The following is a 24,822-nucleotide window of genomic DNA, read 5'->3' as shown; positions in this document are numbered from 1 at the left end:
CATACAACACATTACTACACCACTACATATATACAATACAAAATGTAGAATTTTACAATGTACATGTGTGTAAACTGTGTGTGTTAGCGTGTGTATGTGCGTATGCGTATGTGTGTCTCTTCACAGTCCACGTTGTTCCTTATGTAGTATTGTGTGTTTCCCAGAGTCTGTTCTGGACTTGGGGACTGTGAAGAGACCCCTGGTGGCATGGCTTGTGGGTTATGCATGGGTGTCTGAGCTGTGTGCTCGTTGTTTGAACAGACAGCTCAGTGCTTTCAACACGTCAATACCTCTCACAAAGACATGTAGTGATGCAGTCAAACTCTCCTGTACTTTGAACCAGGAGAGATTGACATGCATGTTAATGATGTTAGCTCTCCATGTACATTTAAGGGCCAGCCGTGCTGCTCTGTTCTGGGCCAAATGTAATTTGCATATGTTCTTCTTTGTGGCACTTGACCATATGACTGGGCAGTAGTCCAGGTGTGACAAAACTAGGGCCTGTAGGACTTGTTTTGTTGATAGCGATGTCAAGAAAGCAGATCTTAGCTAGCGTTGCATCAATATGTTTTGACCATGACAGTTTACAATCCATGGTTACTCCAAGCCGTTTAGTCTCCTCAACTTGCTCAATTTCCACATTATTAATTTAAATATTTAGTTGAGGTTTAGGGTTTAGTGAATGATTTGTACCAAATACAATGCTTTTAGTTTTTTTTTAAATATTTAGGACTTTTAGGACACCCATTTTAAAACTGACTGCTGCTCTTTGTTAAGAGTTGCAGTGAGTTCACTTGCTGTGGTAGTTGATGTGTTTAATGTTGAGTCATTAGCATACATAGACACACAGGCTTTACTCAGAGCCAGTGGCAAGTCATTAGTAAAGACGGAAAAAAGTAAGGCGCCTAGACAGCTGCCTTGGGGAATGCCTTGCTCTACCTGGATTATCGTGGAGAGGCTTCCATTAAAGAACACCCTCTGTTTTCTCTTAGACAAGTACAGTGCCATGAAAAAGTATTTGCCCCCCTTTCTCTACTTTTGTATATTTTTGATACTGAATGTTATCAGGTTTTGGTTGAAGATCTGATAACATTCAGTATAAAAAAATATGCAAAATATAGAAAATCAGAAACGGGGCAAATACTTTTTCACGGCACTGTAACTCTCGATCCATGATATACAGTGGCAAGAAAAAGTATGTGAACCATTTGGAATTACCTGGATTTCTTCATAAATTGGTCATTAAATTTGATCTGATCTTCATCTAAGTCACAGCAATAGACAAACATAGTGTGCTTAAATAACACACAAATTATTGTATTTTTCTTGTCTATATTGAATACATCATTTAAACATTCACAGTGTAGGTTGGAAATAGTATGTGAACCCCTAGGCTAATAACTTCTCCAAAAGCTAATTGGAGTCAGGAGTCAGCTAAGCTTGAGTCCAATCAATGAGATGAGATTGGAGATGTTGGTTAGAGCTGCCTTGCCCTATAAAAACACTCACAAAATTTGAGTTTGCTATTCACAAGAAGCATTGGCTGATGTGAACCATGCCTTGAACAAAAGAGATCTCAGAAGACCTAAGATTAAGAATTGTTGACTTGCATAAAGCTGGAAACGGTTACAAAAGTATCTCTAAAAGCCTTGATGTTCATCAGTCCACTGTAAGACAAACTGTCTATAAATTGAGAAAGTTCAGTACTGTTGCTACTCTCCCTAGGAGTGGCCGTCCTGCAAAGATGACTGCAAGAGCACAGCGCAGAATGCTCAATGAGAATGTCAGCTAAAGACTTTCAGAAATCTCTGGAACATGCTAACATCTCTGTTGACGAGTCTACAATATGTAAAACACTAAACAAGAATGGTGTTCATGGGAGGACACTATGGAAGAAGCCACTGCTGTAAAAAAAGTCTGAAGTCTGAAGTCTGAAGTTTGCCAAACTGCACCTGGATGTTCCACAGTGCTACTGGCAAAATATTCTGTGGACAGATTAAATTACAGTTGAGTTGTTTGGAAGGAACACGCAAGACTATGTGTGGAGAGAAAAAAGCACAGCACACCAACATCAAAACCTCATCCCAACTGTAAAGTATGGTGGAGGGAGCATCATCGTTTAGGGCTGCTTTGCTGCCCAAGGGCCTGGACAGCTTGCTATCATCGATGGAAACATGAATTTCCAAGTTTATCAAGACATTTCGCAGGAGAATGTTAGGCTATCTGTCCGCCAATTGAAGCTCACAGAAGTTGGGTGATGCAATGGGTGATGTATTATTTCTTACACTGTTACCCCAGGAAATCTTAAGTCGTATTACATACAGCTGGGAGGAACTATTGGATATACAGTAAGAGCAACGTCAACTTATCAACATTATGACAGGAATACGACTTTCCCGAAGCGGATCCTCTGTTTGATCCACAATCCAGGACAATGGATCGGATCCCAGCAGGTGACCCAAAACAACGGCGCCGCAGAAGGGGCAGACGGAGCGGTCTTCCGGTCAGGCTCCGTAGACGGGCACATCGCCCACTGCTCCCAAGTATACTACTTGCCAATGTCCAGTCTCTTGACAACAAGGTAGACGAAATCCGAGCAAGGGTTGCCTTCCAGAGAGACATCAGAGATTGCAACATTCTCTGCTTCACGGAAACATGGCTCACTCGGGATACGTTATCAGAGTCGGTACAGCCACCTGGTTTCTTCACGCATTGCCCCGACAGAAACAAACATCTCTCTGGTAAGAAGAAGGGTGGGGGTGTATGCCTTATGATTAACGAGTCGTGGTGTGATCATAACAACATACAGGAACTCAAGCCCTTTTGTTCACCTGACCTAGAATTCCTTACAATCAAATGCCAACCGCATTATCTACCAAGAGAATTCTCTTTGATTATAATCACAGTCGTGTGTATCCCCCCCAAGCAGACACCTCACCCCAAGCAGACACCATTGGACTCTATGTAAACTGGAAACCACATATCCTGAGGCTGCATTTATTGTAGCTGGGGATTTTAACGAGGCTAATCTGAAAACAAGGCTCCTTAAATTTGATCAGCATATCGAATGCGCAACCCGGGCAGGCAAAATCCTGGATCATTGTTACTCTAACTTCCGAGACGCATACAAAGCCCTCCCTCGCCCTCCTTTCGGCAAATCTGACCACAACTCCATTTTGTTGCTCCCAGCCTATAGACAGAAACCAAAACAGGAAACGCCCGTGCTCAGGTCTTTTCAACGCTGGTCCGACCAATCTGATTCCACGCTTCAAGATTGCTTCGATCATGTGGACTGGGATATGTTCCGGATAGCGTCGAACAACAACATTGATGTATACGCTGATTCGGTGAGCGAGTTTATTAGCAAGTGCATCGGTGATGTTGTACCCATGTTGACTATTAAAACCTTCCCCAACCAGAAACCGTGGATTGATGGCAGCATTCGCTCAAAACTGAAAGCGTGAACCACTGCTTTTAATCAGGGCAAGGTGACCGGAAACATGACCGAATACAAACAGTGTAGCTATTCCTTCCGCAAGGCAATCAAACAAGCTAAGTGTCAGTATAGAGACAAAGTTGAGTCGCAATTCAACGGCTCAGACACAAGAGGTATGTGGCAGGGTCTACAGTCAATCACGGACTACAAAAAGAAAACCAGCCCCATCGCGGACCCCGATGTCTTGCTCCCAGACAAACTAAACAGCTTCTTTGCTCGCTTTGAGGACAATACAGTGCCACCGACACCGACCCGCTACAAAAATCTGCGGGCCCTCCTTCACCGCAGCCAACGTGAGTAAAACATTTAAACGTATTAACCCTCGCAAAGCTGCCGGCCCAGACGGCATCCCTAGCCGTGTCCTCAGAGCATGCGCAGACCAGCTGGCTGGTGTGTTTACGGACATATTCAATCAATCCCCAGTCTGCTGTTCCCACATGCTTCAAGAGGGCCATCATTGTTCCTGTTCCCAAGAAAGCTAAGGTAACTGAGCTAAACAACTATCGCCCCATAGCACTCACTTCCGTCATCATGAAGTTCTTTGAGAGACTAGTCAAGGATCATATCACCTCCACCCTACCTGACACCCTAGACCCACTCCAATTTGTTTACCGCCCCAATAGGTCCACAGACGACGCAATCACAATCACACTGCACACTGCCCTAACCCATCTGGACAAGAGGAATACCTATGTAAAAATGCTGTTCATCAACTACAGCTCAGCATTTAACACCATAGTACCCTCCAAACTCGTCATTAAGCTCGAGACCCTGGGTCTCGACCCCGTCCTGTGCAACTGGGTCCTGGACATTCTGACGGGCCGCCCCCAGGTAGTGAGGGTAGGAAACAACATCTCCACCCCGCTGATCCTCAACACTGGGGCCCCACAAGGGTGCGTTCTCAGCCCTCTCCTGTACTCCCTGTTCACCCATGACTGCGTGGCCATGCACGCCTCCAACTCAATCATCAAGTTTGCAGATGACACTACAGTGGTAGGCTTGATTACCAACAACGACGAGACGGCCTACAGGGAGGAGGTGAGGGCCCTCGGAGTGTGGTGTCAGGAAAATAACCTCACACTCAATGTCAACAAAACAAAGGAGATGATCGTGGACTTCAAGAAACAGCAGAGGGAGCACCCCCCCTATCCACATCGACAGGACAGTAGTACAGAAGGTGGAAAGGTTAAAGTTCCTCGGCGTACACATCACGGACAAACTGAAATGCTCCACCCACACAGAGAGCGTGGTGAAGAAGGCGCAACAGCGCCTCTTCAACCTCAGGAGGCTGAAGAAATTTGGCTTGTCACCAAAAACATTTTCAAACTTTTACAGATGCACAATCGAGGCCATCAGACTGTTAAACAGCCATCACTAACATTGAGTGGCTGCTGTCAACATACTGACTCAAATCTCTAGCCACTTAATAATTAAAAATTGGATGCAATAAATGTATCACTAGTCACTTTAAACAAAGCCACTTTATATAATGTTTACATACCCTACATTACTCATCTCATATGTATATACTGTACTCTATACCATCTACTGCATCTTGCCTATGCCGTTAGCCATCACTCATCCATATATTTTTATGTACATATTCTATTCATTCCTTTACACTTGTGTGTATAAGGTAGTTGTGAAATTGTTAGATTACTTGTTAGTTATTACTGCATGGTCAGAACTAGAAGCACAAGCATTTCGCTACACTCGCATTAATATCTGCTAACCATGTGTATGTGACTAAACAGAATGGCTTCAACAGAAGAAAATTCACCTTCAGGAGTGGCCCAGTCATGAGGTTATTGCTGCCAAAGGAGGGTTAACCACTTATTAAATCCAAGGGTTCACATACTTTTCCCACCCTGCACTGTGAATGTTTACACAGTGTGTTCAATAAAGACATGAAAACATATAATTGTTTGTGTGTTATTAGTTTAAGCAGACTGTGTTTGTCAATTGTTGTGACCTAGATGAAGATCAGACAGAATTAGGACCAATTTATGCAGAAATCCAGGTATTTCCAAAGGGTTCACATACTTTTTCTTGCCACTGTAGCAGAGGATGTAAAACCATAACACATACGTTTTGTTCAGCAGCAGATTATCATCAATAATGTCAAAAGCTGCACTGAAGACTAACCAAACAGCTCCCACAATCTTTTTAGTATCAATTTCTTTCAGCCAATCATCAGTCATTTGTGTGAGTGTCCTTCTCTATAAGCGTGCTGAAAGTCATTTGTCTACTGTGAAATAGCATTGTCTCTGGTCAAAAATGTTTTTCAAACATTTACTAAGGGTTGGTAGCAGGCTGATTGGTCGGCTGTTTGAACCAGAAAAGGGTTCTTTGCTATTCTTAGGTAGTGGAATAACTTTTTCTTCCCTCCACAATGCTTGTCTTTCATAATTTGGTCAGTTATGCATGGATGTGTAGGTTCAGAGTTTGCTGTTGGCATGGCATGCCTCAGTTTGCTAATCTTGGCAATGTAATTACTGTGACACTGTGAGATCATCATCAGAGAACGATGACAGAGAGGCAGAACAAATGGACATGCTGTGTGTCTGTTGCTTCTACACTGCAGAAAAGGAAGACTCGGCATACAGACAGAGAGAGAGAGAGAGAGAGAGAAAGAGAGAGACAGAAAGGGAGAGAGAGAGACAGAGAGAGCGAAATGGAGAGAGAGAGAGAGAGAGAGAGAGAGAGAGAGAGAGAGAGAGAGAGAGAGAGAGAGAGAGAGAGAGAGAAAGAGACAGAGACAGAGACAGAGACAGAGACAGAGAGAAAGAGAGATAGTAGGAGAGAGATAGTAGGAGAGAGAGAGAGAGAGAGAGAGAGAGAGAGAGAGAGAGAGAGAGAGAGAGAGAGAGAGAGAGAGAGAGAGAGAGAGAGAGAGAGAGAGAGAGAGAGAGCTTGTGTGATGTGTGATCTCACCTCCTTCAGTGCTACGACTCCCACCAGTTTCCCAATGCTGGTAACATAGGCATGACTGAGACCCAGCAAGGAGAACAGAGTGTGGGTCTGTCAGAGAGAGAGGGGGAGGCATATTTGTCAATATCCTACAGCATGTAATGTTTATAATGGCTTAAAGTGGCTACATAAGAGCACAAGGTGCTAGCTACAGTTGATACCTTGTGTAGGGAGGTTCTCTCCACCAGCTGAAAGGGGGAGGGATCAATCCGTATCTCCTCCATACTGATTGGCTTATCCAACTCTTCTTCTTCCCAGGCTTTGATCTGCATTAGCCAATCAGAGAGCAGAGAGGGTGATTGACAATATAAAGAGGGAATAATAATTTATGATGTTTGATTCTATTCGTGGAGTCCTTTTAGAGCTACATAGAGTGCCCAGGTCAGGGAGTAGAGGTCGGGGATCAGGGATCAGGGATTAGGGGTTAAAGGTTGTTCAGGGTCAGTGAGACACATTACCTCCTCTGAGGACATGGTGTCGGTGAGTGGAGGTGGGGTGGATTCCTGGAGAGAGGAAGAGAGAGAGAGAGAGAGAGAGAGAGAGAGAGAGAGAGAGAGAGAGAGAGAGAGAGAGAGAGAGAGAGATAGAGAGAGAGATAGAGAGAGCGGAAGAGAGAGAGAGAGAAAGAGATAGAGAGAGCGGAAAAGAGAGAAAGAAAGAGAGAGAAAGAAAAGAGGGAGTGTGAGATAGAGAGGGGGGGGGTGGTTCAGAGATTTGATTTATTTTCTCCCTCCAGGTTTACAAAGGGTCAGATCAGATGCCCCCTTGTGGTGCTATTTCTCCATCACACAGAATGACTAACCTGCTCATTACATATCATATCATACATTATAGCAAGGTCATGCCATTGACGTGAGCGTGTGTCCCCTACTGGACAGAATGGGATATTGCTCCTCATTGAGCTACCAGAGGAAATTAGCTACCAGAGGAAAGCTTGAGGTTGATGTTGGCCTTAAGCACAGATCCAGGATCAGGTTGCCCTAGCCCCAATCCAAACCTCAACCATTATGGGAATGAAAAACATCTTCTAATATATCTGACCCTGTATCAGTGGTTACAGCCAACCTCTATCTTGATATGGAATGATACCTGAGCTTCAGCCTGGCTGGTTGAGGAAGAGGAAGAGGAGAAGAGGCGCTGAAATATTCCCCTCACAGACTGGAGGGAACGCTTCTCTGAAAGACAGGACAGGACAGACATTTAGAAGTGAGTAAATTGGGTAAACATTCTCACTCCAACACATTCTCACTCCAACACTTTTCTACAGAAGGTGCTGGTTAATTGTTGTAAACAAACCCCATGAGCAAACGATAGAACAGCAGGTCTAATATTGATTCTGCTGTATTGATTGCTTATTGTAGATACAGTATCTGGTTGTAGAGTAGTGGCCTAAGGGAACACACTTAATGTGTTGTGAAAAGTGTTATGAAATGTAATGTAATGTAATATTTTTTTGCCTTGGCAGCAGCTAATGGGGATCCTAAATAAATACAAATACAAACATGGATGCACTAGTAACAAAATAGCAATAGTGGGTACATCCCAATTCTATGACATTTTGTGTGTGTCATGTCACCTGAGCCGGTGTGATTGGTGGAGGACTCCTGTGGTTTGGGGGATGGGAGTGGCCTATTCTGTTCATCTTGTACTGGAGAGGTCTGGAGAACAGACAAAAGGGCTAACCAAGTTCATAACCAAGTATTACATGATGTTGTGGATAATTATAATGCATTATAAATGTGTTTATAAAGGCATTATAAGTATACTGATATTTATTCCTTTAATAAGTAAAAATCATATAAAAATATGATGCTATCGTTCAATCATTCCATCTATCCATCCATCCATCCATCCATCCTGTCACCTCTCCTCCCTCCTCGTCTACGAAAGTGAAGGACTCCCAGCCCTGGCCCGGTGACCCCTGACCCCTCTCAAAGACACGCCTCTCGGCCGAAAGCCACCAATCAGAGATGGCCTGCAGCTCTGTCCTCTCTATAGACCCCAATAGGATCATAGACTCTGAGGAGAGACAGGAGGAACAGGGAGAGAGAGAGAGAGAGAGAGAGAGAGAGAGAGAGAGAGAGAGAGAGAGAGAGAGAGAGAGAGAGAGAGAGAGAGAGAGAGAGAGAGAGAGAGAGAGAGAGACAAGAGAAAGAGAGAGAGACAAGAGAAAGAGAAAGAGAGAGAGACAAGAGAAAGAGAGAGAGACAAGAGACAGAGAAAGAGAGAGAGACAAGAGAGGGATTTCAGTGGATGGATTTGTGTCATCTACGGTGCATGGCATCAAACATTCTAGAACATGTCTCACCTTTGGAGTCGACCAGAGGGATGGTTTTGAGGGAGGTGGAGTCTAGCAGATAGCCCAGCTCCCGATAGGTCGACTGGGAGGACAGGAAGTTCACCTTCCGCACCATCATGTCCTCCACAAAGATGTTGTACTTACTGAGGGAGGAGAGAAGATATATGTGAACTGTGTAAGTCGCTCTGGATAAGAGCGTTTGCTAAATGACTTAAATGTAAATGTAAATGTTAAACTGTGCCTGCTTGAGTCATAATAGCACACAAGGTTGCATGTACACTAGAACTGTTTGAGCCACAATGGCATACAGTTCTCTGCATAAACACTTATTAGAGCCATAATGGCATCCGTTCCAGTACCTGATGTGTCCGAGGCTGAGCTCAGGGAGGTATGGCAGTTTCTTGACCTGGATGATGGAGTCGTAGAGGGAGGGCTGCAGGCCCTGGGCCACCATGTTGGCCAGGATCACTGCCACCATCATGGGCAGGATGTGGGAGATCTGGCCTGTCAGCTCAAAACAGATCACAGCCGTGGACACCGTGTGGGTCACTGCCCCGGTCAGGGCCGCAGCACCTGGGATAAGGAGGGCGGGAGAGAGAAAGGGAGGGGAAGGAGAGAGGGAGGAAGGTAGGGGAAGGAGAGAGGGAGGGGAAGGAGAGAGGAAGGGAGAGAGGGAGGGAGGGAAAGGAGAGAGGAAGGGAGGGAGGTAGGGGAAGGAAAGAGGAAGGGAGGGAGGGAGGTATGGGAAGGAGAGAGGAAGGGAGAGAGGGAGGAGGAGAGAGGGAGTTAAATGACATCATTGTGTTTGACAGGGTAATGAGCAGTCATTTTGATATGTATATATTATAAATACATCACATGCAACTCGTAATAAGACTAAGCAATTGGCCTATTAAACCCTACTTCATAAAGATAATTAGCAATATGCAAGAGACTGTGGTTGAGTTACAGTAATAGAACACTATGGTTGAGTTACAGTAATAGAACACTATGGTTGAGTTACAGTAATAGAACACTATGGTTGAGTTACAGTAATAGAACACTATGGTTGAGTTACAGTAATAGAACACTATGGTTGAGTTACAGTAATAGAACACTATGGTTGAGTTACAGTAATAGAACACTATGGTTGAGTTACAGTAATAGAACACTATGGTTGAGTTACAGTAATAGAACACTATGGTTGAGTTACAGTAATAGAACACTATGGTTGAGTTACAGTAATAGAACACTATGGTTGAGTTACAGTAATAGAACACTATGGTTGAGTTACAGTAATAGACAATGAAGAAATGTCTGAGAATGGATTCTAAATAGAAGTGTATTTAATTACTTTGTAAAATGAATGGATTCACATACAAGGCATACAGCTTCAGTTACAAAGCATTAACAAGCATTACAAGGCATTATTCCAAGCATGGTCAGAGAGAGAGAGAAACCATAGCCTGAAAGGCCCTGCCCCAAAAGTTCATGGGGTGGAGAAAGAAAATAAAGAAAGTATCTCACCACAGCAGGTCAGGAACAAACAAGAAAAAGACCAATGAACCTTTAATAAACATCTGAGTTGTTTGGACTCAAAACCTGAGTTGTTGACCAATAGTATTACTGTAAAGTTAACCTCCAATCAGATGTCAGACCTACATGATGTAACCTCTCAGAGGTGTGACAATGGGGGTTGGCAAGACCAACACAGAGAATGCTGAATTCCGAAGACAACACATAGCAAATCCTTGCATACAGCTGATAAGAAGAGTCCCTTCTGGGGCCGGCTGCCCTACAACAGCAGCAAGGCAAGATGTGACTTCAGAGGAGACTCACCAATGACAGCATAGCCCCCGGGGAGGATGCGATAAACTATCCCATCAAACAGGATACCGTTTGGGAAGAGAGTGGCCATGATCTCCCCTACCAGACGCCCAAATGCTGCCCCTGGGGGAGAGGGGAGAGAGAAAGGGGAGAGAGAGGAGAGAGAATACTCAGTTGTGCTTTAGGACAGGTTTAGAGCATGTTTTAAGCCTGATGTCTGATACATCATGTTTAGATTCCCAGGTCTGATCTCAGCCTCTTACCCAGTATGAACACTGGCATGAAGGCTCCAGACGGGATGGGCATCGTCGTGGAAACAGCAGACATCCAGAACTAGAACATTGAGAAGGTATGGGAATGACAGAGAGACCTAATACAAATCCTTTATAGAATCTACTAGAGAAACAATGAAAAGGTAAACTTCCAGAGAACGCGGTTGCAACTCTTTTCATGTTGATTTGATAGCCTGACCACAGCATAATAAGAGAAGAAAAGTAATGTGTTCTGTTCCATGATGGAGGGAGGACGTACCTTCATGACGAAGAAGAGGAGGAGGATGAGGAAGACGCTGACGTCGGGGTGCAGCCAGGCTGAGGAGCGCCCCAGTCCGGGGGGAAGGGCGGTGGCAGACAGCTCGGTCCAGGTGAAGTTATCAAACAGAGAGTTAATACACTCTCTAGGCATCAGCTGAACAGGGGGAGAGAGAGAGAGAGAGTGAGAGACAGAGAGAGAGAAAGAGAAAGAGAGAGATCATTAATTTATGACCCCTCGTCACAGGTAGTAGAGAGTGAATTGCACTCAGTCATCACAATCAATCAATCAACCAATCAAATATATTTATAAAGCAGATGTCACAAATTGCTTATACAGAAACTCAGCCTAAAACCCAAACAGCAAGCAATGCAGATGTAGAAGCACGGTGGCTAGGACAAACTCCCTAGAAAGGCAGGAACCTAGGAAGAAACCTAGAGAGGAACCAGGCTCCGAGGGGTGACCAGTCCTCTTCTGGCTGTGCCGGTGGAGATTAAAAGAGTACATTGCCATTTAGTCTAGATTGTTCTTCAAGATGTTCAAACGTTCATAGATGACCAGCAGTGTCAAATAATAATCACAGTGGTTCTAGGTTATGACAGTGGTTCTAGGTTATACATCTCTGCATGAGCGGCTATACAGTGGTGTTGAAAGATTAATTTATCCGTATCACCTTAAAACCGCACTACAAAACATTATAGTTAACAGGGTTGCTTACTTCAGCCTGTAGGCAATACATGGATGTATTAAAGGTTATTCTATAAGTCCTGAACATAAACTCTTATAAGCTCAATAATGCTCTCTGACCTCTCCAGCCATGAACTGGCCGAATCCAGGAGGAAAAGTCAGGGTGGCGATGACAAACGTCACTGCACCTGGGTAGATTAACCGACTGAACACACACACACACACACACACACACACACACACACACACACACACACACACACACACACACACACACACACACACACACACACACACACACACACACACGTAAACACACACGCATGCGCACACACACACACACACACACACACACACACACACACACACACACACACACACACACACACACACACACACACACACACACACACACACACACACACACACACACACACACACACACACACACACACACACACACACACACACACACACACACAATATTATTAAACAACTGGGATACTCAACCGTTATAACAAACCACAATGCCATTACTTAAATGTGAAGCATTTTAGGGTAATAACGTAAATTGGCAGGAATCTCATCCCAGTTCATTGTCTGGCTGTCAGGCTGTTGAGTTCATGGTAGGACACCTCTACTGCTCTGCCCCTCCTAATGTGTGAGCTCAATGTACCTTGACTGGTGAGTCAATGGCTAAGTGAATGTGTCTAACTGAGTGAATGGCTGGCTGTTAAGCCCTGCTTGTCTGTGTCAATGTCCTGTAACAGATTACTTTGTAAGAAGAGGCTACCCAAATGAAACTCATCTGGAATGGAATGTGGAGGTGTCAGGGATCTGGGTAATAGTGTCTGCTAAGCATTACAATTGTGAAGACATTTGAGTGAGTGTAACAGTGTGTGTGTACTGTGTGCGTATGTATGCGAGTGCGTGAGTGCGTGATGTCTCACTGCTTGGTCAGAAAGCGTGTGAGAGCCGTCTGTCTCCTCATCACTAGAACCACCTGTCTGTTCAGGTAGACGAAGAAGGCCCCCAGGAACCCACAGGAGATTCTACAACAGACAGACAAGGGACAGAGAGTCAGGAACCCACAGGAGATTCTACAACAGACAGACAGGGAGTCAGGAACCCACAGGAGATTCTACAACAGACAGACAGGGGACAGAGAGTCAAGAACCCAGAGGAGATTCTACAACAGACAGACAGGGAGTCAGGAACCCACAGGAGATTCTACAACAGACAGACAGGGGACAGAGAGTCAAGAACCCAGAGGAGATTCTACAACAGACAGACAGGGAGTCAGGAACCCACAGGAGATTCTACAACAGACAGACAGGGGACAGAGAGTCAGGAACCCACAGGAGATTCTACAACAGACAGACAGGGGACAGAGAGTCAGGAACCCACAGGAGATTCTACAACAGACAGACAGGGAGTCAGGAACCCACAGGAGATCCTACAACAGACAGACAGGGGACAGAGAGTCAAGAACCCACAGGAGATTCTACAACAGACAGACAGAGAGTCAGGAACCCACAGAAGATCCTACAACAGACAGACAGGGGACAGAGAGTCAAGAACCCACAGGAGATTCTACAACAGACAGACAGGGAGTCAGGAACCCACAGGAGATTCTACAACAGACAGACAGGGAGTCAGGAACCCACAAGAGATTCTACAACAGACAGGGGACAGAGAGTCAGGAACCCACAGGAGATCCTACAACAGACAGACAGAGAGTCAGGAACCCACAGGAGATTCTACAACAGACAGACAGGGGACAGAGAGTCAGGAACCCACAGGAGATTCTACAACAGACAGACAGAGAGTCAGGAACCCACAGGAGATTCTACAACAGACAGACAGAGAGTCAGGAACAAACAGGAGATTCTACAACAGACAGACAGGGAGTCAGGAACCCACAGGAGATTCTACAACAGACAGACAGGGAGTCAGGAACCCACAAGAGATTCTACAACAGACAGGGGACAGAGAGTCAGGAACCCACAGGAGATTCTACAACAGACAGACAGGGAGTCAGGAACCCACAGGAGATTCTACAACAGAGAGACAGGGAGTCAGGAACCCACAAGAGATTATACAACAGACAGACAGGGGACAGACAGTCAGGAACCCACAGGAGATCCTACAACAGACAGACAGGGGACAGAGAGTCAGGAACCCACAGGAGATTCTACAACAGACAGACAGGGAGTCAGGAACCCACAAGAGATCCTACAACAGACAGACAGGGAGTCAGGAACCCACATTAGATTCTACAACAGACAGATAGAGAGTCAGGAACCCACAAGAGATTCTACAACAGACAGACAGGGAGTCAGGAACCCACAGGAGATTCTACAACAGACAGACAGAGAGTCAGGAACCCACAAGAGATTCTACAACAGACAGACAGGGGACAGAGAGTCAGGAACCCACAGGAGATTCTAGAGCAGACAGACAGGGGACAGATAGTCAGGAACCCACAGGAGATCCTACAACAGACAGGGGACAGAGAGTCAGGAACCCACAGGAGATCCTACAACAGACAGACAGAGAGTCAGGAACCCACAGGAGATTCTACAACAGACAGACAGGGAGTCAGGAACCCACAAGAGATTCTACAACAGACAGACAGGGGACAGAGAGTCAGGAACCCACAGGAGATCCTACAACAGACAGACAGGGGACAGAGAGTCAGGAACCCACAGGAGATTCTACAACAGACAGACAGGGAGTCAGGAACCCACAGGAGATCCTACAACAGACAGACAGGGGACAGAGAGTCAGGAACCCACAGGAGATCCTACAACAGACAGACAGGGGACAGAGAGTCAGGAACCCACAGGAGATTCTACAACAGACAGACAGGGAGTCAGGAATCCACAGGAGATCCTACAACAGACAGACAGGGGACAGAGAGTCAGGAACCCACAGGAGATTCTACAACAGACAGACAGGGAGTCAGGAATCCACAGGAGATCCTACAACAGACAGACAGGGGACAGAGAGTCAGGAACCCACAGGAGATTCTACAACAGACAGGGGACAGAGAGTCAGGAACCCACAGGAGATTCTACAACAGACAGACAGGGAGTCAGGAACCCACAGGAGATCCTACAACAGACAGACAGGGAGTCAGGAACCCACAGGAGATTCTACAACAGACAGACAGGGAGTCAGGAACCCACAAGAGATTCTACAACAGACAGGGGACAGAGAGTCAGGAACCCACAGGAGATTCTACAACAGACAGACAGGGAGTCAGGAACCCACAGGAGATTCTACAACAGAGAGACAGGGAGTCAGGAACCCACAAGAGATTATACAACAGACAGACAGGGGACAGACAGTCAGGAACCCACAGGAGATCCTACAACAGACAGACAGGGGACAGAGAGTCAGGAACCCACAGGAGATTCTACAACAGACAGACAGGGAGTCAGGAACCCACAAGAGATCCTACAACAGACAGACAGGGAGTCAGGAACCCACATTAGATTCTACAACAGACAGATAGAGAGTCAGGAACCCACAAGAGATTCTACAACAGACAGACAGGGAGTCAGGAACCCACAGGAGATTCTACAACAGACAGACAGAGAGTCAGGAACCCACAAGAGATTCTACAACAGACAGACAGGGGACAGAGAGTCAGGAACCCACAGGAGATTCTAGAGCAGACAGACAGGGGACAGATAGTCAGGAACCCACAGGAGATCCTACAACAGACAGGGGACAGAGAGTCAGGAACCCACAGGAGATCCTACAACAGACAGACAGAGAGTCAGGAACCCACAGGAGATTCTACAACAGACAGACAGGGAGTCAGGAACCCACAAGAGATTCTACAACAGACAGACAGGGGACAGAGAGTCAGGAACCCACAGGAGATCCTACAACAGACAGACAGGGGACAGAGAGTCAGGAACCCACAGGAGATTCTACAACAGACAGACAGGGAGTCAGGAACCCACAGGAGATCCTACAACAGACAGACAGGGGACAGAGAGTCAGGAACCCACAGGAGATCCTACAACAGACAGACAGGGGACAGAGAGTCAGGAACCCACAGGAGATTCTACAACAGACAGACAGGGAGTCAGGAATCCACAGGAGATCCTACAACAGACAGACAGGGGACAGAGAGTCAGGAACCCACAGGAGATTCTACAACAGACAGACAGGGAGTCAGGAATCCACAGGAGATCCTACAACAGACAGACAGGGGACAGAGAGTCAGGAACCCACAGGAGATTCTACAACAGACAGGGGACAGAGAGTCAGGAACCCACAGGAGATTCTACAACAGACAGACAGGGAGTCAGGAACCCACAGGAGATCCTACAACAGACAGACAGGGAGTCAGGAACCCACAAGAGATTCTACAACAGACAGGGGACAGAGAGTCAGGAACAAACAGGAGATTCTACAACAGACAGACATGGAGTCAGAGAGTCAGGAACCCACAGGAGATTCTACAACAGACAGACAGCGGACAGAGAGTCAGGAACCCACAGGAGATTCTACAACAGACAGACAGGGGACAGAGAGTCAGGAACCCACAGGAGATTCTACAACAGGGAGTCAGGAAGACACACACACATTGATCCCCACACCATCACAAAGTGGGTGAAGTTCAGTTGAAGACTGTAGGGTCAAAAAGGGGTGTGTAGAATGTTTACTAAGCGCTCTCACCCAATGATAGCAAAGGCTGGAAGCTCCTGCAGGTCGAAGGGGAAATCCATCCGGAAGTTGGTTCGGAAAAGAGCTGTAATGGTGACTGTGACAGGGATAGCGAGAGAGTGAAAGCTGATCCTATTCTAAAACACCTGGCATGAATAAACATATGACATCACCATGAGAGAAAGGGTGTACAGTGGGATTCAGTTGTTCTGGAGAGGAAATATGTGTGTGATGCGATGCTGCCTCCATGGCTTACCTGCATCTTTGTTCCACACAGACAGCACCCTGAATATGAAGGCACTGAAGGTGGCAGCGAAATACCCTCTCCAGTAATTCCTCACAGCAAAGTAGGTAGATGTGACCTCAATGCTGAACAACACCCCTGGAGAGGAGAGAAGACGAGGGGGAGGACAAGAGAGAGAGAGAGAGAGAGAGAGAGAGAGAGAGAGAGAGAGAGAGACAGAGACAGAGACAGAGACAGAGACAGAGACAGAGACAGAGACAGAGACAGAGACAGAGACAGATGGATGGAGGGAGGGAGGGAGAGACAGAGACAGAGACAGAGACATAGAGGGAGAGAGGGAGGGAGGGAGGGAGGGAGGGAGGGAGGGAGATTTGAGTTTAAGTGAGCAGAATGAGCACACACACACACACACACAGAATAGCTAAATACTCAAGAGCAAAATAAACATCAGAGCGAATCAGAGACATGACTGTAGGCAAGATGAATGGATATTATAAAAGACAATATTTGAAAAGTAGAGACAAGCTTTAATGATTTTAGCTGAGTGTTTCCATTCTACGCTGAGGCTATCTGGGCACTGTAGATTACTGTTACAGGAAGGGGAGAGCAGTGGGGGGTTAGAGAGAGAGGGGGATGTAGAGAGAGATAGAGGGGGTTAGAGGGAGAGAGAGAGGGATGTAGAGAGAGATAGAGGAGGTTAGAGGGAGAGAGAGAGGGGGGGGGGTGTAGAGAGAGAGAGAGAGGGGGTTAGAGAGAGAGAGAGAGGGGGATGTAGAGAGAGAGAGAGAGGGTTAGAGGGACAGAGAGAGGTGGATGTAGAGAGAGATAGAGGGAGTAAGAGGGAGAGAGAGGGATGTAGAGAGGGAGAGGGGGTTAGAGGGAGAGAGAGGGATGTAGAGAAAGATAGAGAGGGTTAGAGGGAGAGAGAGAGGGATGTAGAGAGAGATAGAGGGGGTTAGAGGGAGAGAGAGGAAGAGGGATGTAGAGAGAGATAGAAAGTGGTGGGAATGACATGGAGAGTTATTCAGAAAGGTAGAGCAGGGGTTAAAGAGGAGGATAGGATTGTGAGAGTGGTATAGAAAGAGGTGTAGTGAAGGAGTGATAGTGGTATAGAAAGAGGTGTAGTGAAGGAGTGATAGTGGTATAGAAAGAGGTGTGGTGAAGGAGTGATAGTGGTATAGAAAGAGGTGTAGTGAAGGAGTGATAGTGGTATAGAACAAGGTGTGGTGAAGGAGTGATAGTGGTATAGAAAGAGGTGTAGTAAAGGAGTGATAGTGGTATAGAAAGAGATGTAGTGGAGGAGTGATAGTGGTATAGAAAGAGGTGTGGTGTAGGAGTGATAGTGGTATAGAAAAGGGTGTAGTGGAGGAGTGATAGTGGTATAGATAGAGGTGTAGTAAATGAGTGATAGTGGTATAGAAAGAGGTGTAGTGAAGGAGTGATAGTGGCATAGAAAGAGGTGTGGTGAAGGAGTGATAGTGGCATAGAAAGAGGTGTAGTAAAGGAGTGATAGTGGTATAGAAAGAGGTGTAGTGGAGGAGTGATAGTGGTATAGAAAGAGGTGTGGTGTAGGAGTGATAGTGGTATAGAAAAAGGTGTGGTGGAGGAGTGATAGTGGTATAGAAAGAGGTGTAGTAAAGGAGTGATAGTGGTATAGAAAGAGGTGTAGTGAAGGAGTGATAGTGGCATAGAAAGAGGTGTGGTGAAGGAGTGATAGTGGTATAGAAAGAGGTGTGGTGTAGGAGTGATAGTGGTATAGAAAGAGGTGTGGTGTAGGAGTGATAGTGGTATAGAAAGAGGTGTGGTGTAGGAGTGATAGTGGTATAGAAAGAGGTGTGGTGTAGGAGTGATAGTGGTATAGAAAGAGGTGTGGTGTAGGAGTGATAGTGGTATAGAAAGAGGTGTGGTGTAGGAGTGATAGTGGTATAGAAAGAGGTGTGGTGAAGGAGTGATAGTGGTATAGAAAGAGGTGTGGTGAAGGAGTGATAGTGGTATAGAAAGAGGTGTGGTGTAGGAGTGATAGTGGTATAGAAAGAGGTGTGGTGAAGGAGTGATAGTGGCATAGAAAGAGGTGTGGTGAAGTACAGCAGAGAGGTCATAGTGTAGTGGTATAGAACGAGGTGTGGTGAAGGAGTGATAGTGGTATAGAACGAGGTGTGGTGAAGGAGTGATAGTGGTATAGAACGAGGTGTGGTGAAGGAGTGATAGTGGTATAGAAAGAGGTGTGGTGAAGTACAGCAGAGAAGTCATAGTGTAGTGGTTATGGAGTGATACAGTACCTCCTAGAGGAGTGCCGAAACAGCAGCCCACCCCCACGGCACAGCCCACTGTCAGAATGTCTGTGTAACCACAGGGGTTCTACTGACACAGAGAAGAGAGGGAGGAGAGAGGAGGAGAGGGAGGGAGGGGAGGCGAGAGACAGAGGTAGAAAATACAGAACAGCACAGCAGAGAACCGCCAAACCAACCAAGCTCACCAAAGAGTCACACAAGCCCTGAGCAAATCATCAAAATAGACAGAGACAGAGAGAGACCAGACAGACAGAACATGCTGTCTAGTCAATATGACAAAATGCTCAGGCCATTGCAGATAGAATTACTTACACCCAGCAAATTCATTATTCAGTATACAGTTATTTCCATTCTATACAATACATTTCTATCTGTAACATTCTATGCATTGCACCCCACTGCTCCATAACACCCAGGTCTCTGGTGCTGCCATGGAGAGGTGCATGTAGGGATATGTGGGCAGGACTTGCCTCCCACGGGGGCGGCGAAGCAGGTGGCCACTCCCACAGCACACGCACATACCAGCAGGTCCTGGTTATGGGCACTACTCTGGGGGCAGGGGTCCACGGAACAAATGAGAGGTGGTGGGTGGGTGGAGGGTGAGGGGATAAACAAGGGGGGAAAGAGAGAGCGGAGAGGCAGTGGGAGAGGAGAGGAAGGGGAGAACATGGGAGGCAGGGATGGGGAGGAGAGAAATGTGTGAAGGGAGAGAGGGAAGGGAAGAGCGAGGGGAGGGGGGAGACAGAGACAGTCACGGGAGGTCAGTGTTAATACACATGCCAGACATAACCATCACACTATTAATACACAGACAATGTGTGGGAGACTGATGAGCCTAAACAAAGACAAGAGGGAAGGAGGGAGAGAAAGAGACAGAGAGAGTGAGAGACAGAGAGAAGAGAGAGAGGAGAGAGAGAGAGAGAGAGGAGAGGAGAGAGAGAGAGAGAACAAGAGAGAGGGGGGAGAGAGAGAGAGGGGGGGAAAGAGAGAGAGAGAGAGAGAGAGAGAGGGGAGAGAGAGAGAGAGAGAGAGAGAGAGAGAGAGAGAGAGAGAGAGAGAGAGAGAGAGAGAGAGAGAGAGAGAGAGGGAGAGAGAGAGAGAGAGAGACAGTCATAACCGCAACAAGAACAAGAGTTGTGAGACTTAAAAAATAGACAATTAAGAGGTCAGACATGACAGAGCGACAGCCTCACAGCCACATTCCATATTACTGTTATTACTCAGGTCAAATGTCATGCTAGTCAGAGTGGGGGTTGCTGGGAGTTGTAGTTTGTTTTGGTCAGGGCTTCGGTTTACCTCATACACTCCAGAGAAGATGGACATGATTTTACTCAGCACAGCAGCACAGATACTGGCAATGTGGACGAAGGGACCCTAGGAAGCACGGGAGGGAGGAAGACAGAGTCAGTCACACACTTGAGGTAGAAGTTACCCTTCTCCAGTCCCCACAGATCTAGGATCAGATTACCCTTCCCTTAATCCTAATTCTTAACCATTAGGGGGATGAGAAAATACCAGACCTTGTATCAGTGGTTGGGAAAATCTCTTGCTATTCACAGAGACAAAGAGCACAGAGCACAGAGGTAGACCCACCATACACATGATCTGCATAGACATGGACAATTTGCTCTGACTTAAATTCTTATTAACTAGGGCACATTGTATCAGCCAAGATGAATCATGATATGATTTCTTTGTTTGATAGTTGACAAGCCTCCATAAATGGAAAATGTTGAGGAGTTGAGTAAATTTGTTTCTGTCCCACAAGGGGTGGAGGAGAAAACACAACAGAAAATGATTTATTATACTGCTCACTGGGAGAGAAGGAGGCAGAAAGGAGGAGAGGGGGAGGGCAGATACAGTAAGGGAGGAAAGTAAGGAAAGAGAAGAAGAGGAAGGGAAGAAGCAGAGAGATAAAAAAAGAGAGTGAGATAATAGATACAGAGAGAGAGTTAGAGAAAGAGGTCAGGGAGAGAGAAAGAGGTCAGAGAGAGAGAAAGAGAGAAAGAGAGAAAGAGGTCAGAGAGAAAGAGAGAAAGAGGTCAGAGAGAAAGAGAGAGAGGGAGAAAGGGATGGATGGAGGGAGGGACGGGGGAGAGAAAGAGAGAAAGAGTGAGAGAGAAAGAGAGAGAGGGAGAAAGGGATGGATGGAGGGAGGGATGGGGAGTGAAAGAGAGCGAGAGAGAGGAAGTGAGAGAGGGAGAGAGATAATAATAATAATTGGAGGAGAGGAGTAGGTCCACCTCTTTCCCCACGGGCATGCCACTGCCCAGGCCGGCGGTCAGCCCGATGACTTTGGCCACAAAGGCTTTAAGAGTTAGATACTCCTTCAACACCACCCCTCGCAGAATGGTCTTCAGCTCAGGAATACCAGAACCTACATGAGACAGAACAACAGAGAGAATGTTGGAGAAAAAGAGTGAACGATAGGTAGATCCTGGAAACAGAGCAGTTATATCCCACTTATGTACTTTTGGGCAACCAGGTGGGAGATAGAGATGGAGATAAGGAGAGCAACACTATGCTCAGTACCTACCTATGGCCTGAGGGGCGACTATGTTGCAGAAGAGGGAGGCAAACATGACGAGGACCATGGGGTAGACGACCCAGGCTAGGTACTGGATCAGGACATTCCCCCTCAGCTCCCCGTGCATCCACTTATATGCTGGGAGAGGGGAGAGAGGAGGAGGAGGAGGAAGGTAGATTGGAGCAGTGGGTTACAATCTTTAAAAAAAGGTTATATCTAGAACCTAAAACAGTTCTTCGGCTGTTCCTATAGGAGAATCCTTTGAAGAACCCTTTTTGGTTCCAGGTAGAACCCTGTTGGGTTCCACGTAGAACCCTTTCCACAGAAAGTTGAAACCAAAAAAGGTTCTACCTGGAACCAAAAAGGGTTCTCCTATGGGGACAACCAAAGAACCCTTGAATAATTTTTTCTGTGTGTAGCGCAGGGAAGAGCAGGGAAGGGTGTAGAGCAGGGAAGAGCAGGGAAGAGTGTAGAGCAGGGAAGAGTGTAGCGCAGGGAAGAGCAGGGAAGCGCAGGGAAGAGTGTAGAGCAGGGAAGAGTGTAGCGCAGGGAAGAGCAGGGAAGAGCAGGGAAGAGTGTAGAGCAGGGAAGAGCAGGGAAGAGCAGGGAAGAGTGTAGAGCAGGGAAGAGCAGGGAAGAGCAGGGAAGAGTGTAGAGCAGGGAAGAGCAGGGAAGAGTGTGGAGCAGGAAAGAGCAGGGAAAAGTGTAGAGCAGGGAAGAGCAGGGAAGAGCAGGGAAGAGTGTAGAGCAGGGAAGAGCAGGGAGGAGCAGGGAAGTGTGTAGAGCAGGGAAGAGCAGGGAAGAGCAGGGAAGTGTGTAGAGCAGGGAAGAGCAGGGAAGAACAGGGAAGAGTGTAGAGCAGGGAAGAGCAGGGAAGGGTGTGGAGCAGGGAAGAGCAGGGAAAAGTGTAGAGCAGGGAAGAGCAGGGAAGAGCAGGGAAGAGTGTAGAGCAGGGAAGAGCAGGGAAGGGCAGGGAAGAGTGTAGAGCAGGGAAGAGCAGGGAGGAGCAGGGAAGTGTGTAGAGCAGGGAAGAGCAGGGAAGAGCAGGGAAGTGTGTAGAGCAGGGAAGAGAAGGGAAGGGCAGGGAAGGGCGTAGAGCAGGCAAGAGCAGGGAAGAGTATAGAGCAGGGAAGAGCAGGGAAGGGCAGGGAAGAGTAGGGAAGAGCAGGGAAGAGCAGGGAAGGGCAGGGAAGAGCAGGGAAGAGTGTAGAGCAGGGAAGAGCAGGGAAGAGTGTAGAGCAGGGAAGAGCAGGGAAGAGCAGGGAAGAGAAGGGAAGAGCAGGGAAGTGTGTAGAGCAGGGAAGGGCAGGGAGGAGTGTAGAGCAGGGAAGAGCAGGGAAGAGTGTAGAGCAGGGAAGAGCAGGGAAGAGCAGGGAAGGGCAGGGAAGGGCAGGGAAGAGTGTAGAGCAGGGAAGAGCAGGGAAGAGTGTAGAGCAGGGAAGAGCAGGGAAGAACAGGGAAGAGTGTAGAGCAGGGAAGAGCAGGGAAGAGTGTGGAGCAGGGAAGAGCAGGGAAAAGTGTAGAGCAGGGAAGAGCAGGGAAGAGCAGGGAGGAGCAGGGAAGTGTGTAGAGCAGGGAAGAGCAGGGAAGAGCAGGGAAGTGTGTAGAGCAGGGAAGAGCAGGGAAGGGCAGGGAAGAGTGTAGAGCAGGGAAGAGCAGGGAAGAACAGGGAAGAGTGTAGAACAGGGAAGAGCAGGGAAGAGTGTGGAGCAAGGAAGAGCAGGGAAAAGTGTAGAGCAGGGAAGAGCAGGGAGGACTAGGGAAGTGTGTAGAGCAGGGAAGAGCAGGGAAGTGTGTAGAGAAGGGAAGAGCAGGGAAGAGTGTAGAGCAGGGAAGAGCAGGGAAGAGCAGGGAAGTGTGTAGAGCAGGGAGGAGCAGGGAAGAGCGTAGAGGAGGGAAAGGCAGGGAAGAGCAGGGAAGAGTGTAGAGCAGGGAAGAGTGTAGAGCAGGGTAGAGCAGGGAAGAGCAGGGAAGAGCAGGGAATTGTGTAGAGCAGGGAAGAGCAGGTAAGAGCAGGGAAGAGTGTAGAGCAGGGAAGAGTGTAGAGCAGGGAAGAGCAGGGAAGAGCAGGGAAGCGCAGGGAAGAGCAGGGAAGTCTGTAGAGCAGGGAAGAGCAGCGAAGTGTGTAGAGCAGGGAACAGCAGGGAAAAGCAGGGAAGAGCAGGGAATTGTGTAGAGCAGGGAAGAGCAGGTAAGAGCAGGGAAGTGTGTAGAGCAGGGAAGAGCAGGGAATAGTGTAGAGCAGGGAAGAACAGGGGAAAGCAGGGAAGTGTGTAGAGCAGGGAAGAGCAGGGAAGAGCAGGGAAGAGCAGGGAAGAGTGTAGAGCAGGGAAGAGTGAAGAGCAGGGAAGAGCGTAGAGCAGGGAAGAGCAGGGAAGAGCAGGGAAGTCTGTAGAGCAGGGAAGAGTGTAGAGCAGGGAAGGGCAGGGAAGAGTCAGGGAAGAGCAGGGAAGAGCAGGGAAGAGCAGGGAAGTGTGTAGAGCAGGGAAGAGCAGGGTAGTGTGTAGAGCAGGGAAGAGCAGGGAAGAGCAGGGAAGAGTATAGAGCAGGGAAGAGCAGGGAAGTGTGTAGAGCAGGGAATAGCAGGGAAGAGCAGGGAAGTGTGTAGAGCAGGGAAGAGGAGGGAAGAGCAGGGAAGAGCAGGGAAGTGTGTAGAGCAGGGAAGAGCAGGGAAGTGTGTAGAGCAGGGAATAGCAGGGAAGAGCAGGGAAGAGCAGGGAAGAGCAGGGAATTGTGTAGAGCAGGGAAGAGCAGGTAAGAGCAGGGAAGTGTGTAGAGCAGGGAAGAGCAGGGAATAGTGTAGAGTAGGGAGGAGCAGGGGGAAAAAAAGGGAATAGTGTAGAGCAGGGAAGAGCAGGGAAGAGCAGGGAAGAGTGTAGAGCAGGGAAGTGTGTAGAAAAGGGAAGAGAAGGAAAGAGCAGGTTAGTGTGTAGAGCAGGGAAGAGCAGGGAAGAGCAGGGAAGTGTGTAGAGCAGGGAAGGTCAACATCTATAAACTTCAACATCGTCCCCACAGTGACCGTACGCACATATCACAACCAGAAGCCATGGATTACTGGCAACATCCTCACTGAGCTGCTGCTTTCAATGAGCGGGACACTAATCCAGATGCTTATATGAAATGTCGCTACGTCCTCCGACGAACCATCAAATAGGCAATACAGGACTAAGATCGAATCCTACTACACTGGCTCTGACGCTCGTCGGATGTGGCTGGGCTTGCAAACTATCACAGATTACAAAGGGAAACCCTGCCGAGAGCTGACCAGTGACGCAAGCCTACCAG

General features: G+C 47.3%; 1 protein-coding gene across 1 annotated transcript in view; it reads right to left on the bottom strand.

Annotated features, from left to right (window-relative positions):
* clcn1b (chloride channel, voltage-sensitive 1b) overlaps window positions 1-24,822 on the bottom strand; it is a 39,661-nt gene that overhangs the window by 1,756 nt on the left and 13,083 nt on the right. Inside the window, exons 3-21 of the mRNA XM_071396661.1 lie at window positions 21,547-21,675; window positions 21,254-21,387; window positions 20,307-20,384; window positions 18,999-19,077; window positions 16,732-16,857; window positions 16,488-16,572; window positions 12,740-12,841; window positions 11,910-11,994; window positions 11,103-11,258; window positions 10,835-10,904; window positions 10,584-10,694; window positions 9,125-9,338; window positions 8,775-8,908; window positions 8,331-8,485; window positions 8,043-8,124; window positions 7,556-7,641; window positions 6,925-6,969; window positions 6,628-6,732; window positions 6,431-6,517 (exon numbers count right to left, since the gene is read on the bottom strand). Of these exons, the coding sequence (XP_071252762.1) occupies window positions 6,431-6,517; window positions 6,628-6,732; window positions 6,925-6,969; window positions 7,556-7,641; window positions 8,043-8,124; window positions 8,331-8,485; window positions 8,775-8,908; window positions 9,125-9,338; window positions 10,584-10,694; window positions 10,835-10,904; window positions 11,103-11,258; window positions 11,910-11,994; window positions 12,740-12,841; window positions 16,488-16,572; window positions 16,732-16,857; window positions 18,999-19,077; window positions 20,307-20,384; window positions 21,254-21,387; window positions 21,547-21,675 (2,063 nt within the window). The remainder of the gene's footprint in view (window positions 1-6,430; window positions 6,518-6,627; window positions 6,733-6,924; window positions 6,970-7,555; window positions 7,642-8,042; window positions 8,125-8,330; window positions 8,486-8,774; window positions 8,909-9,124; window positions 9,339-10,583; window positions 10,695-10,834; window positions 10,905-11,102; window positions 11,259-11,909; window positions 11,995-12,739; window positions 12,842-16,487; window positions 16,573-16,731; window positions 16,858-18,998; window positions 19,078-20,306; window positions 20,385-21,253; window positions 21,388-21,546; window positions 21,676-24,822) is intronic.

This window comes from Salvelinus alpinus, chromosome 4 (genome assembly GCF_045679555.1).
Source record: "Salvelinus alpinus chromosome 4, SLU_Salpinus.1, whole genome shotgun sequence".
Taxonomy (NCBI): Eukaryota; Metazoa; Chordata; class Actinopteri; order Salmoniformes; family Salmonidae; genus Salvelinus; species Salvelinus alpinus.
This window is presented reverse-complemented; position numbering and strand designations above follow the sequence as displayed.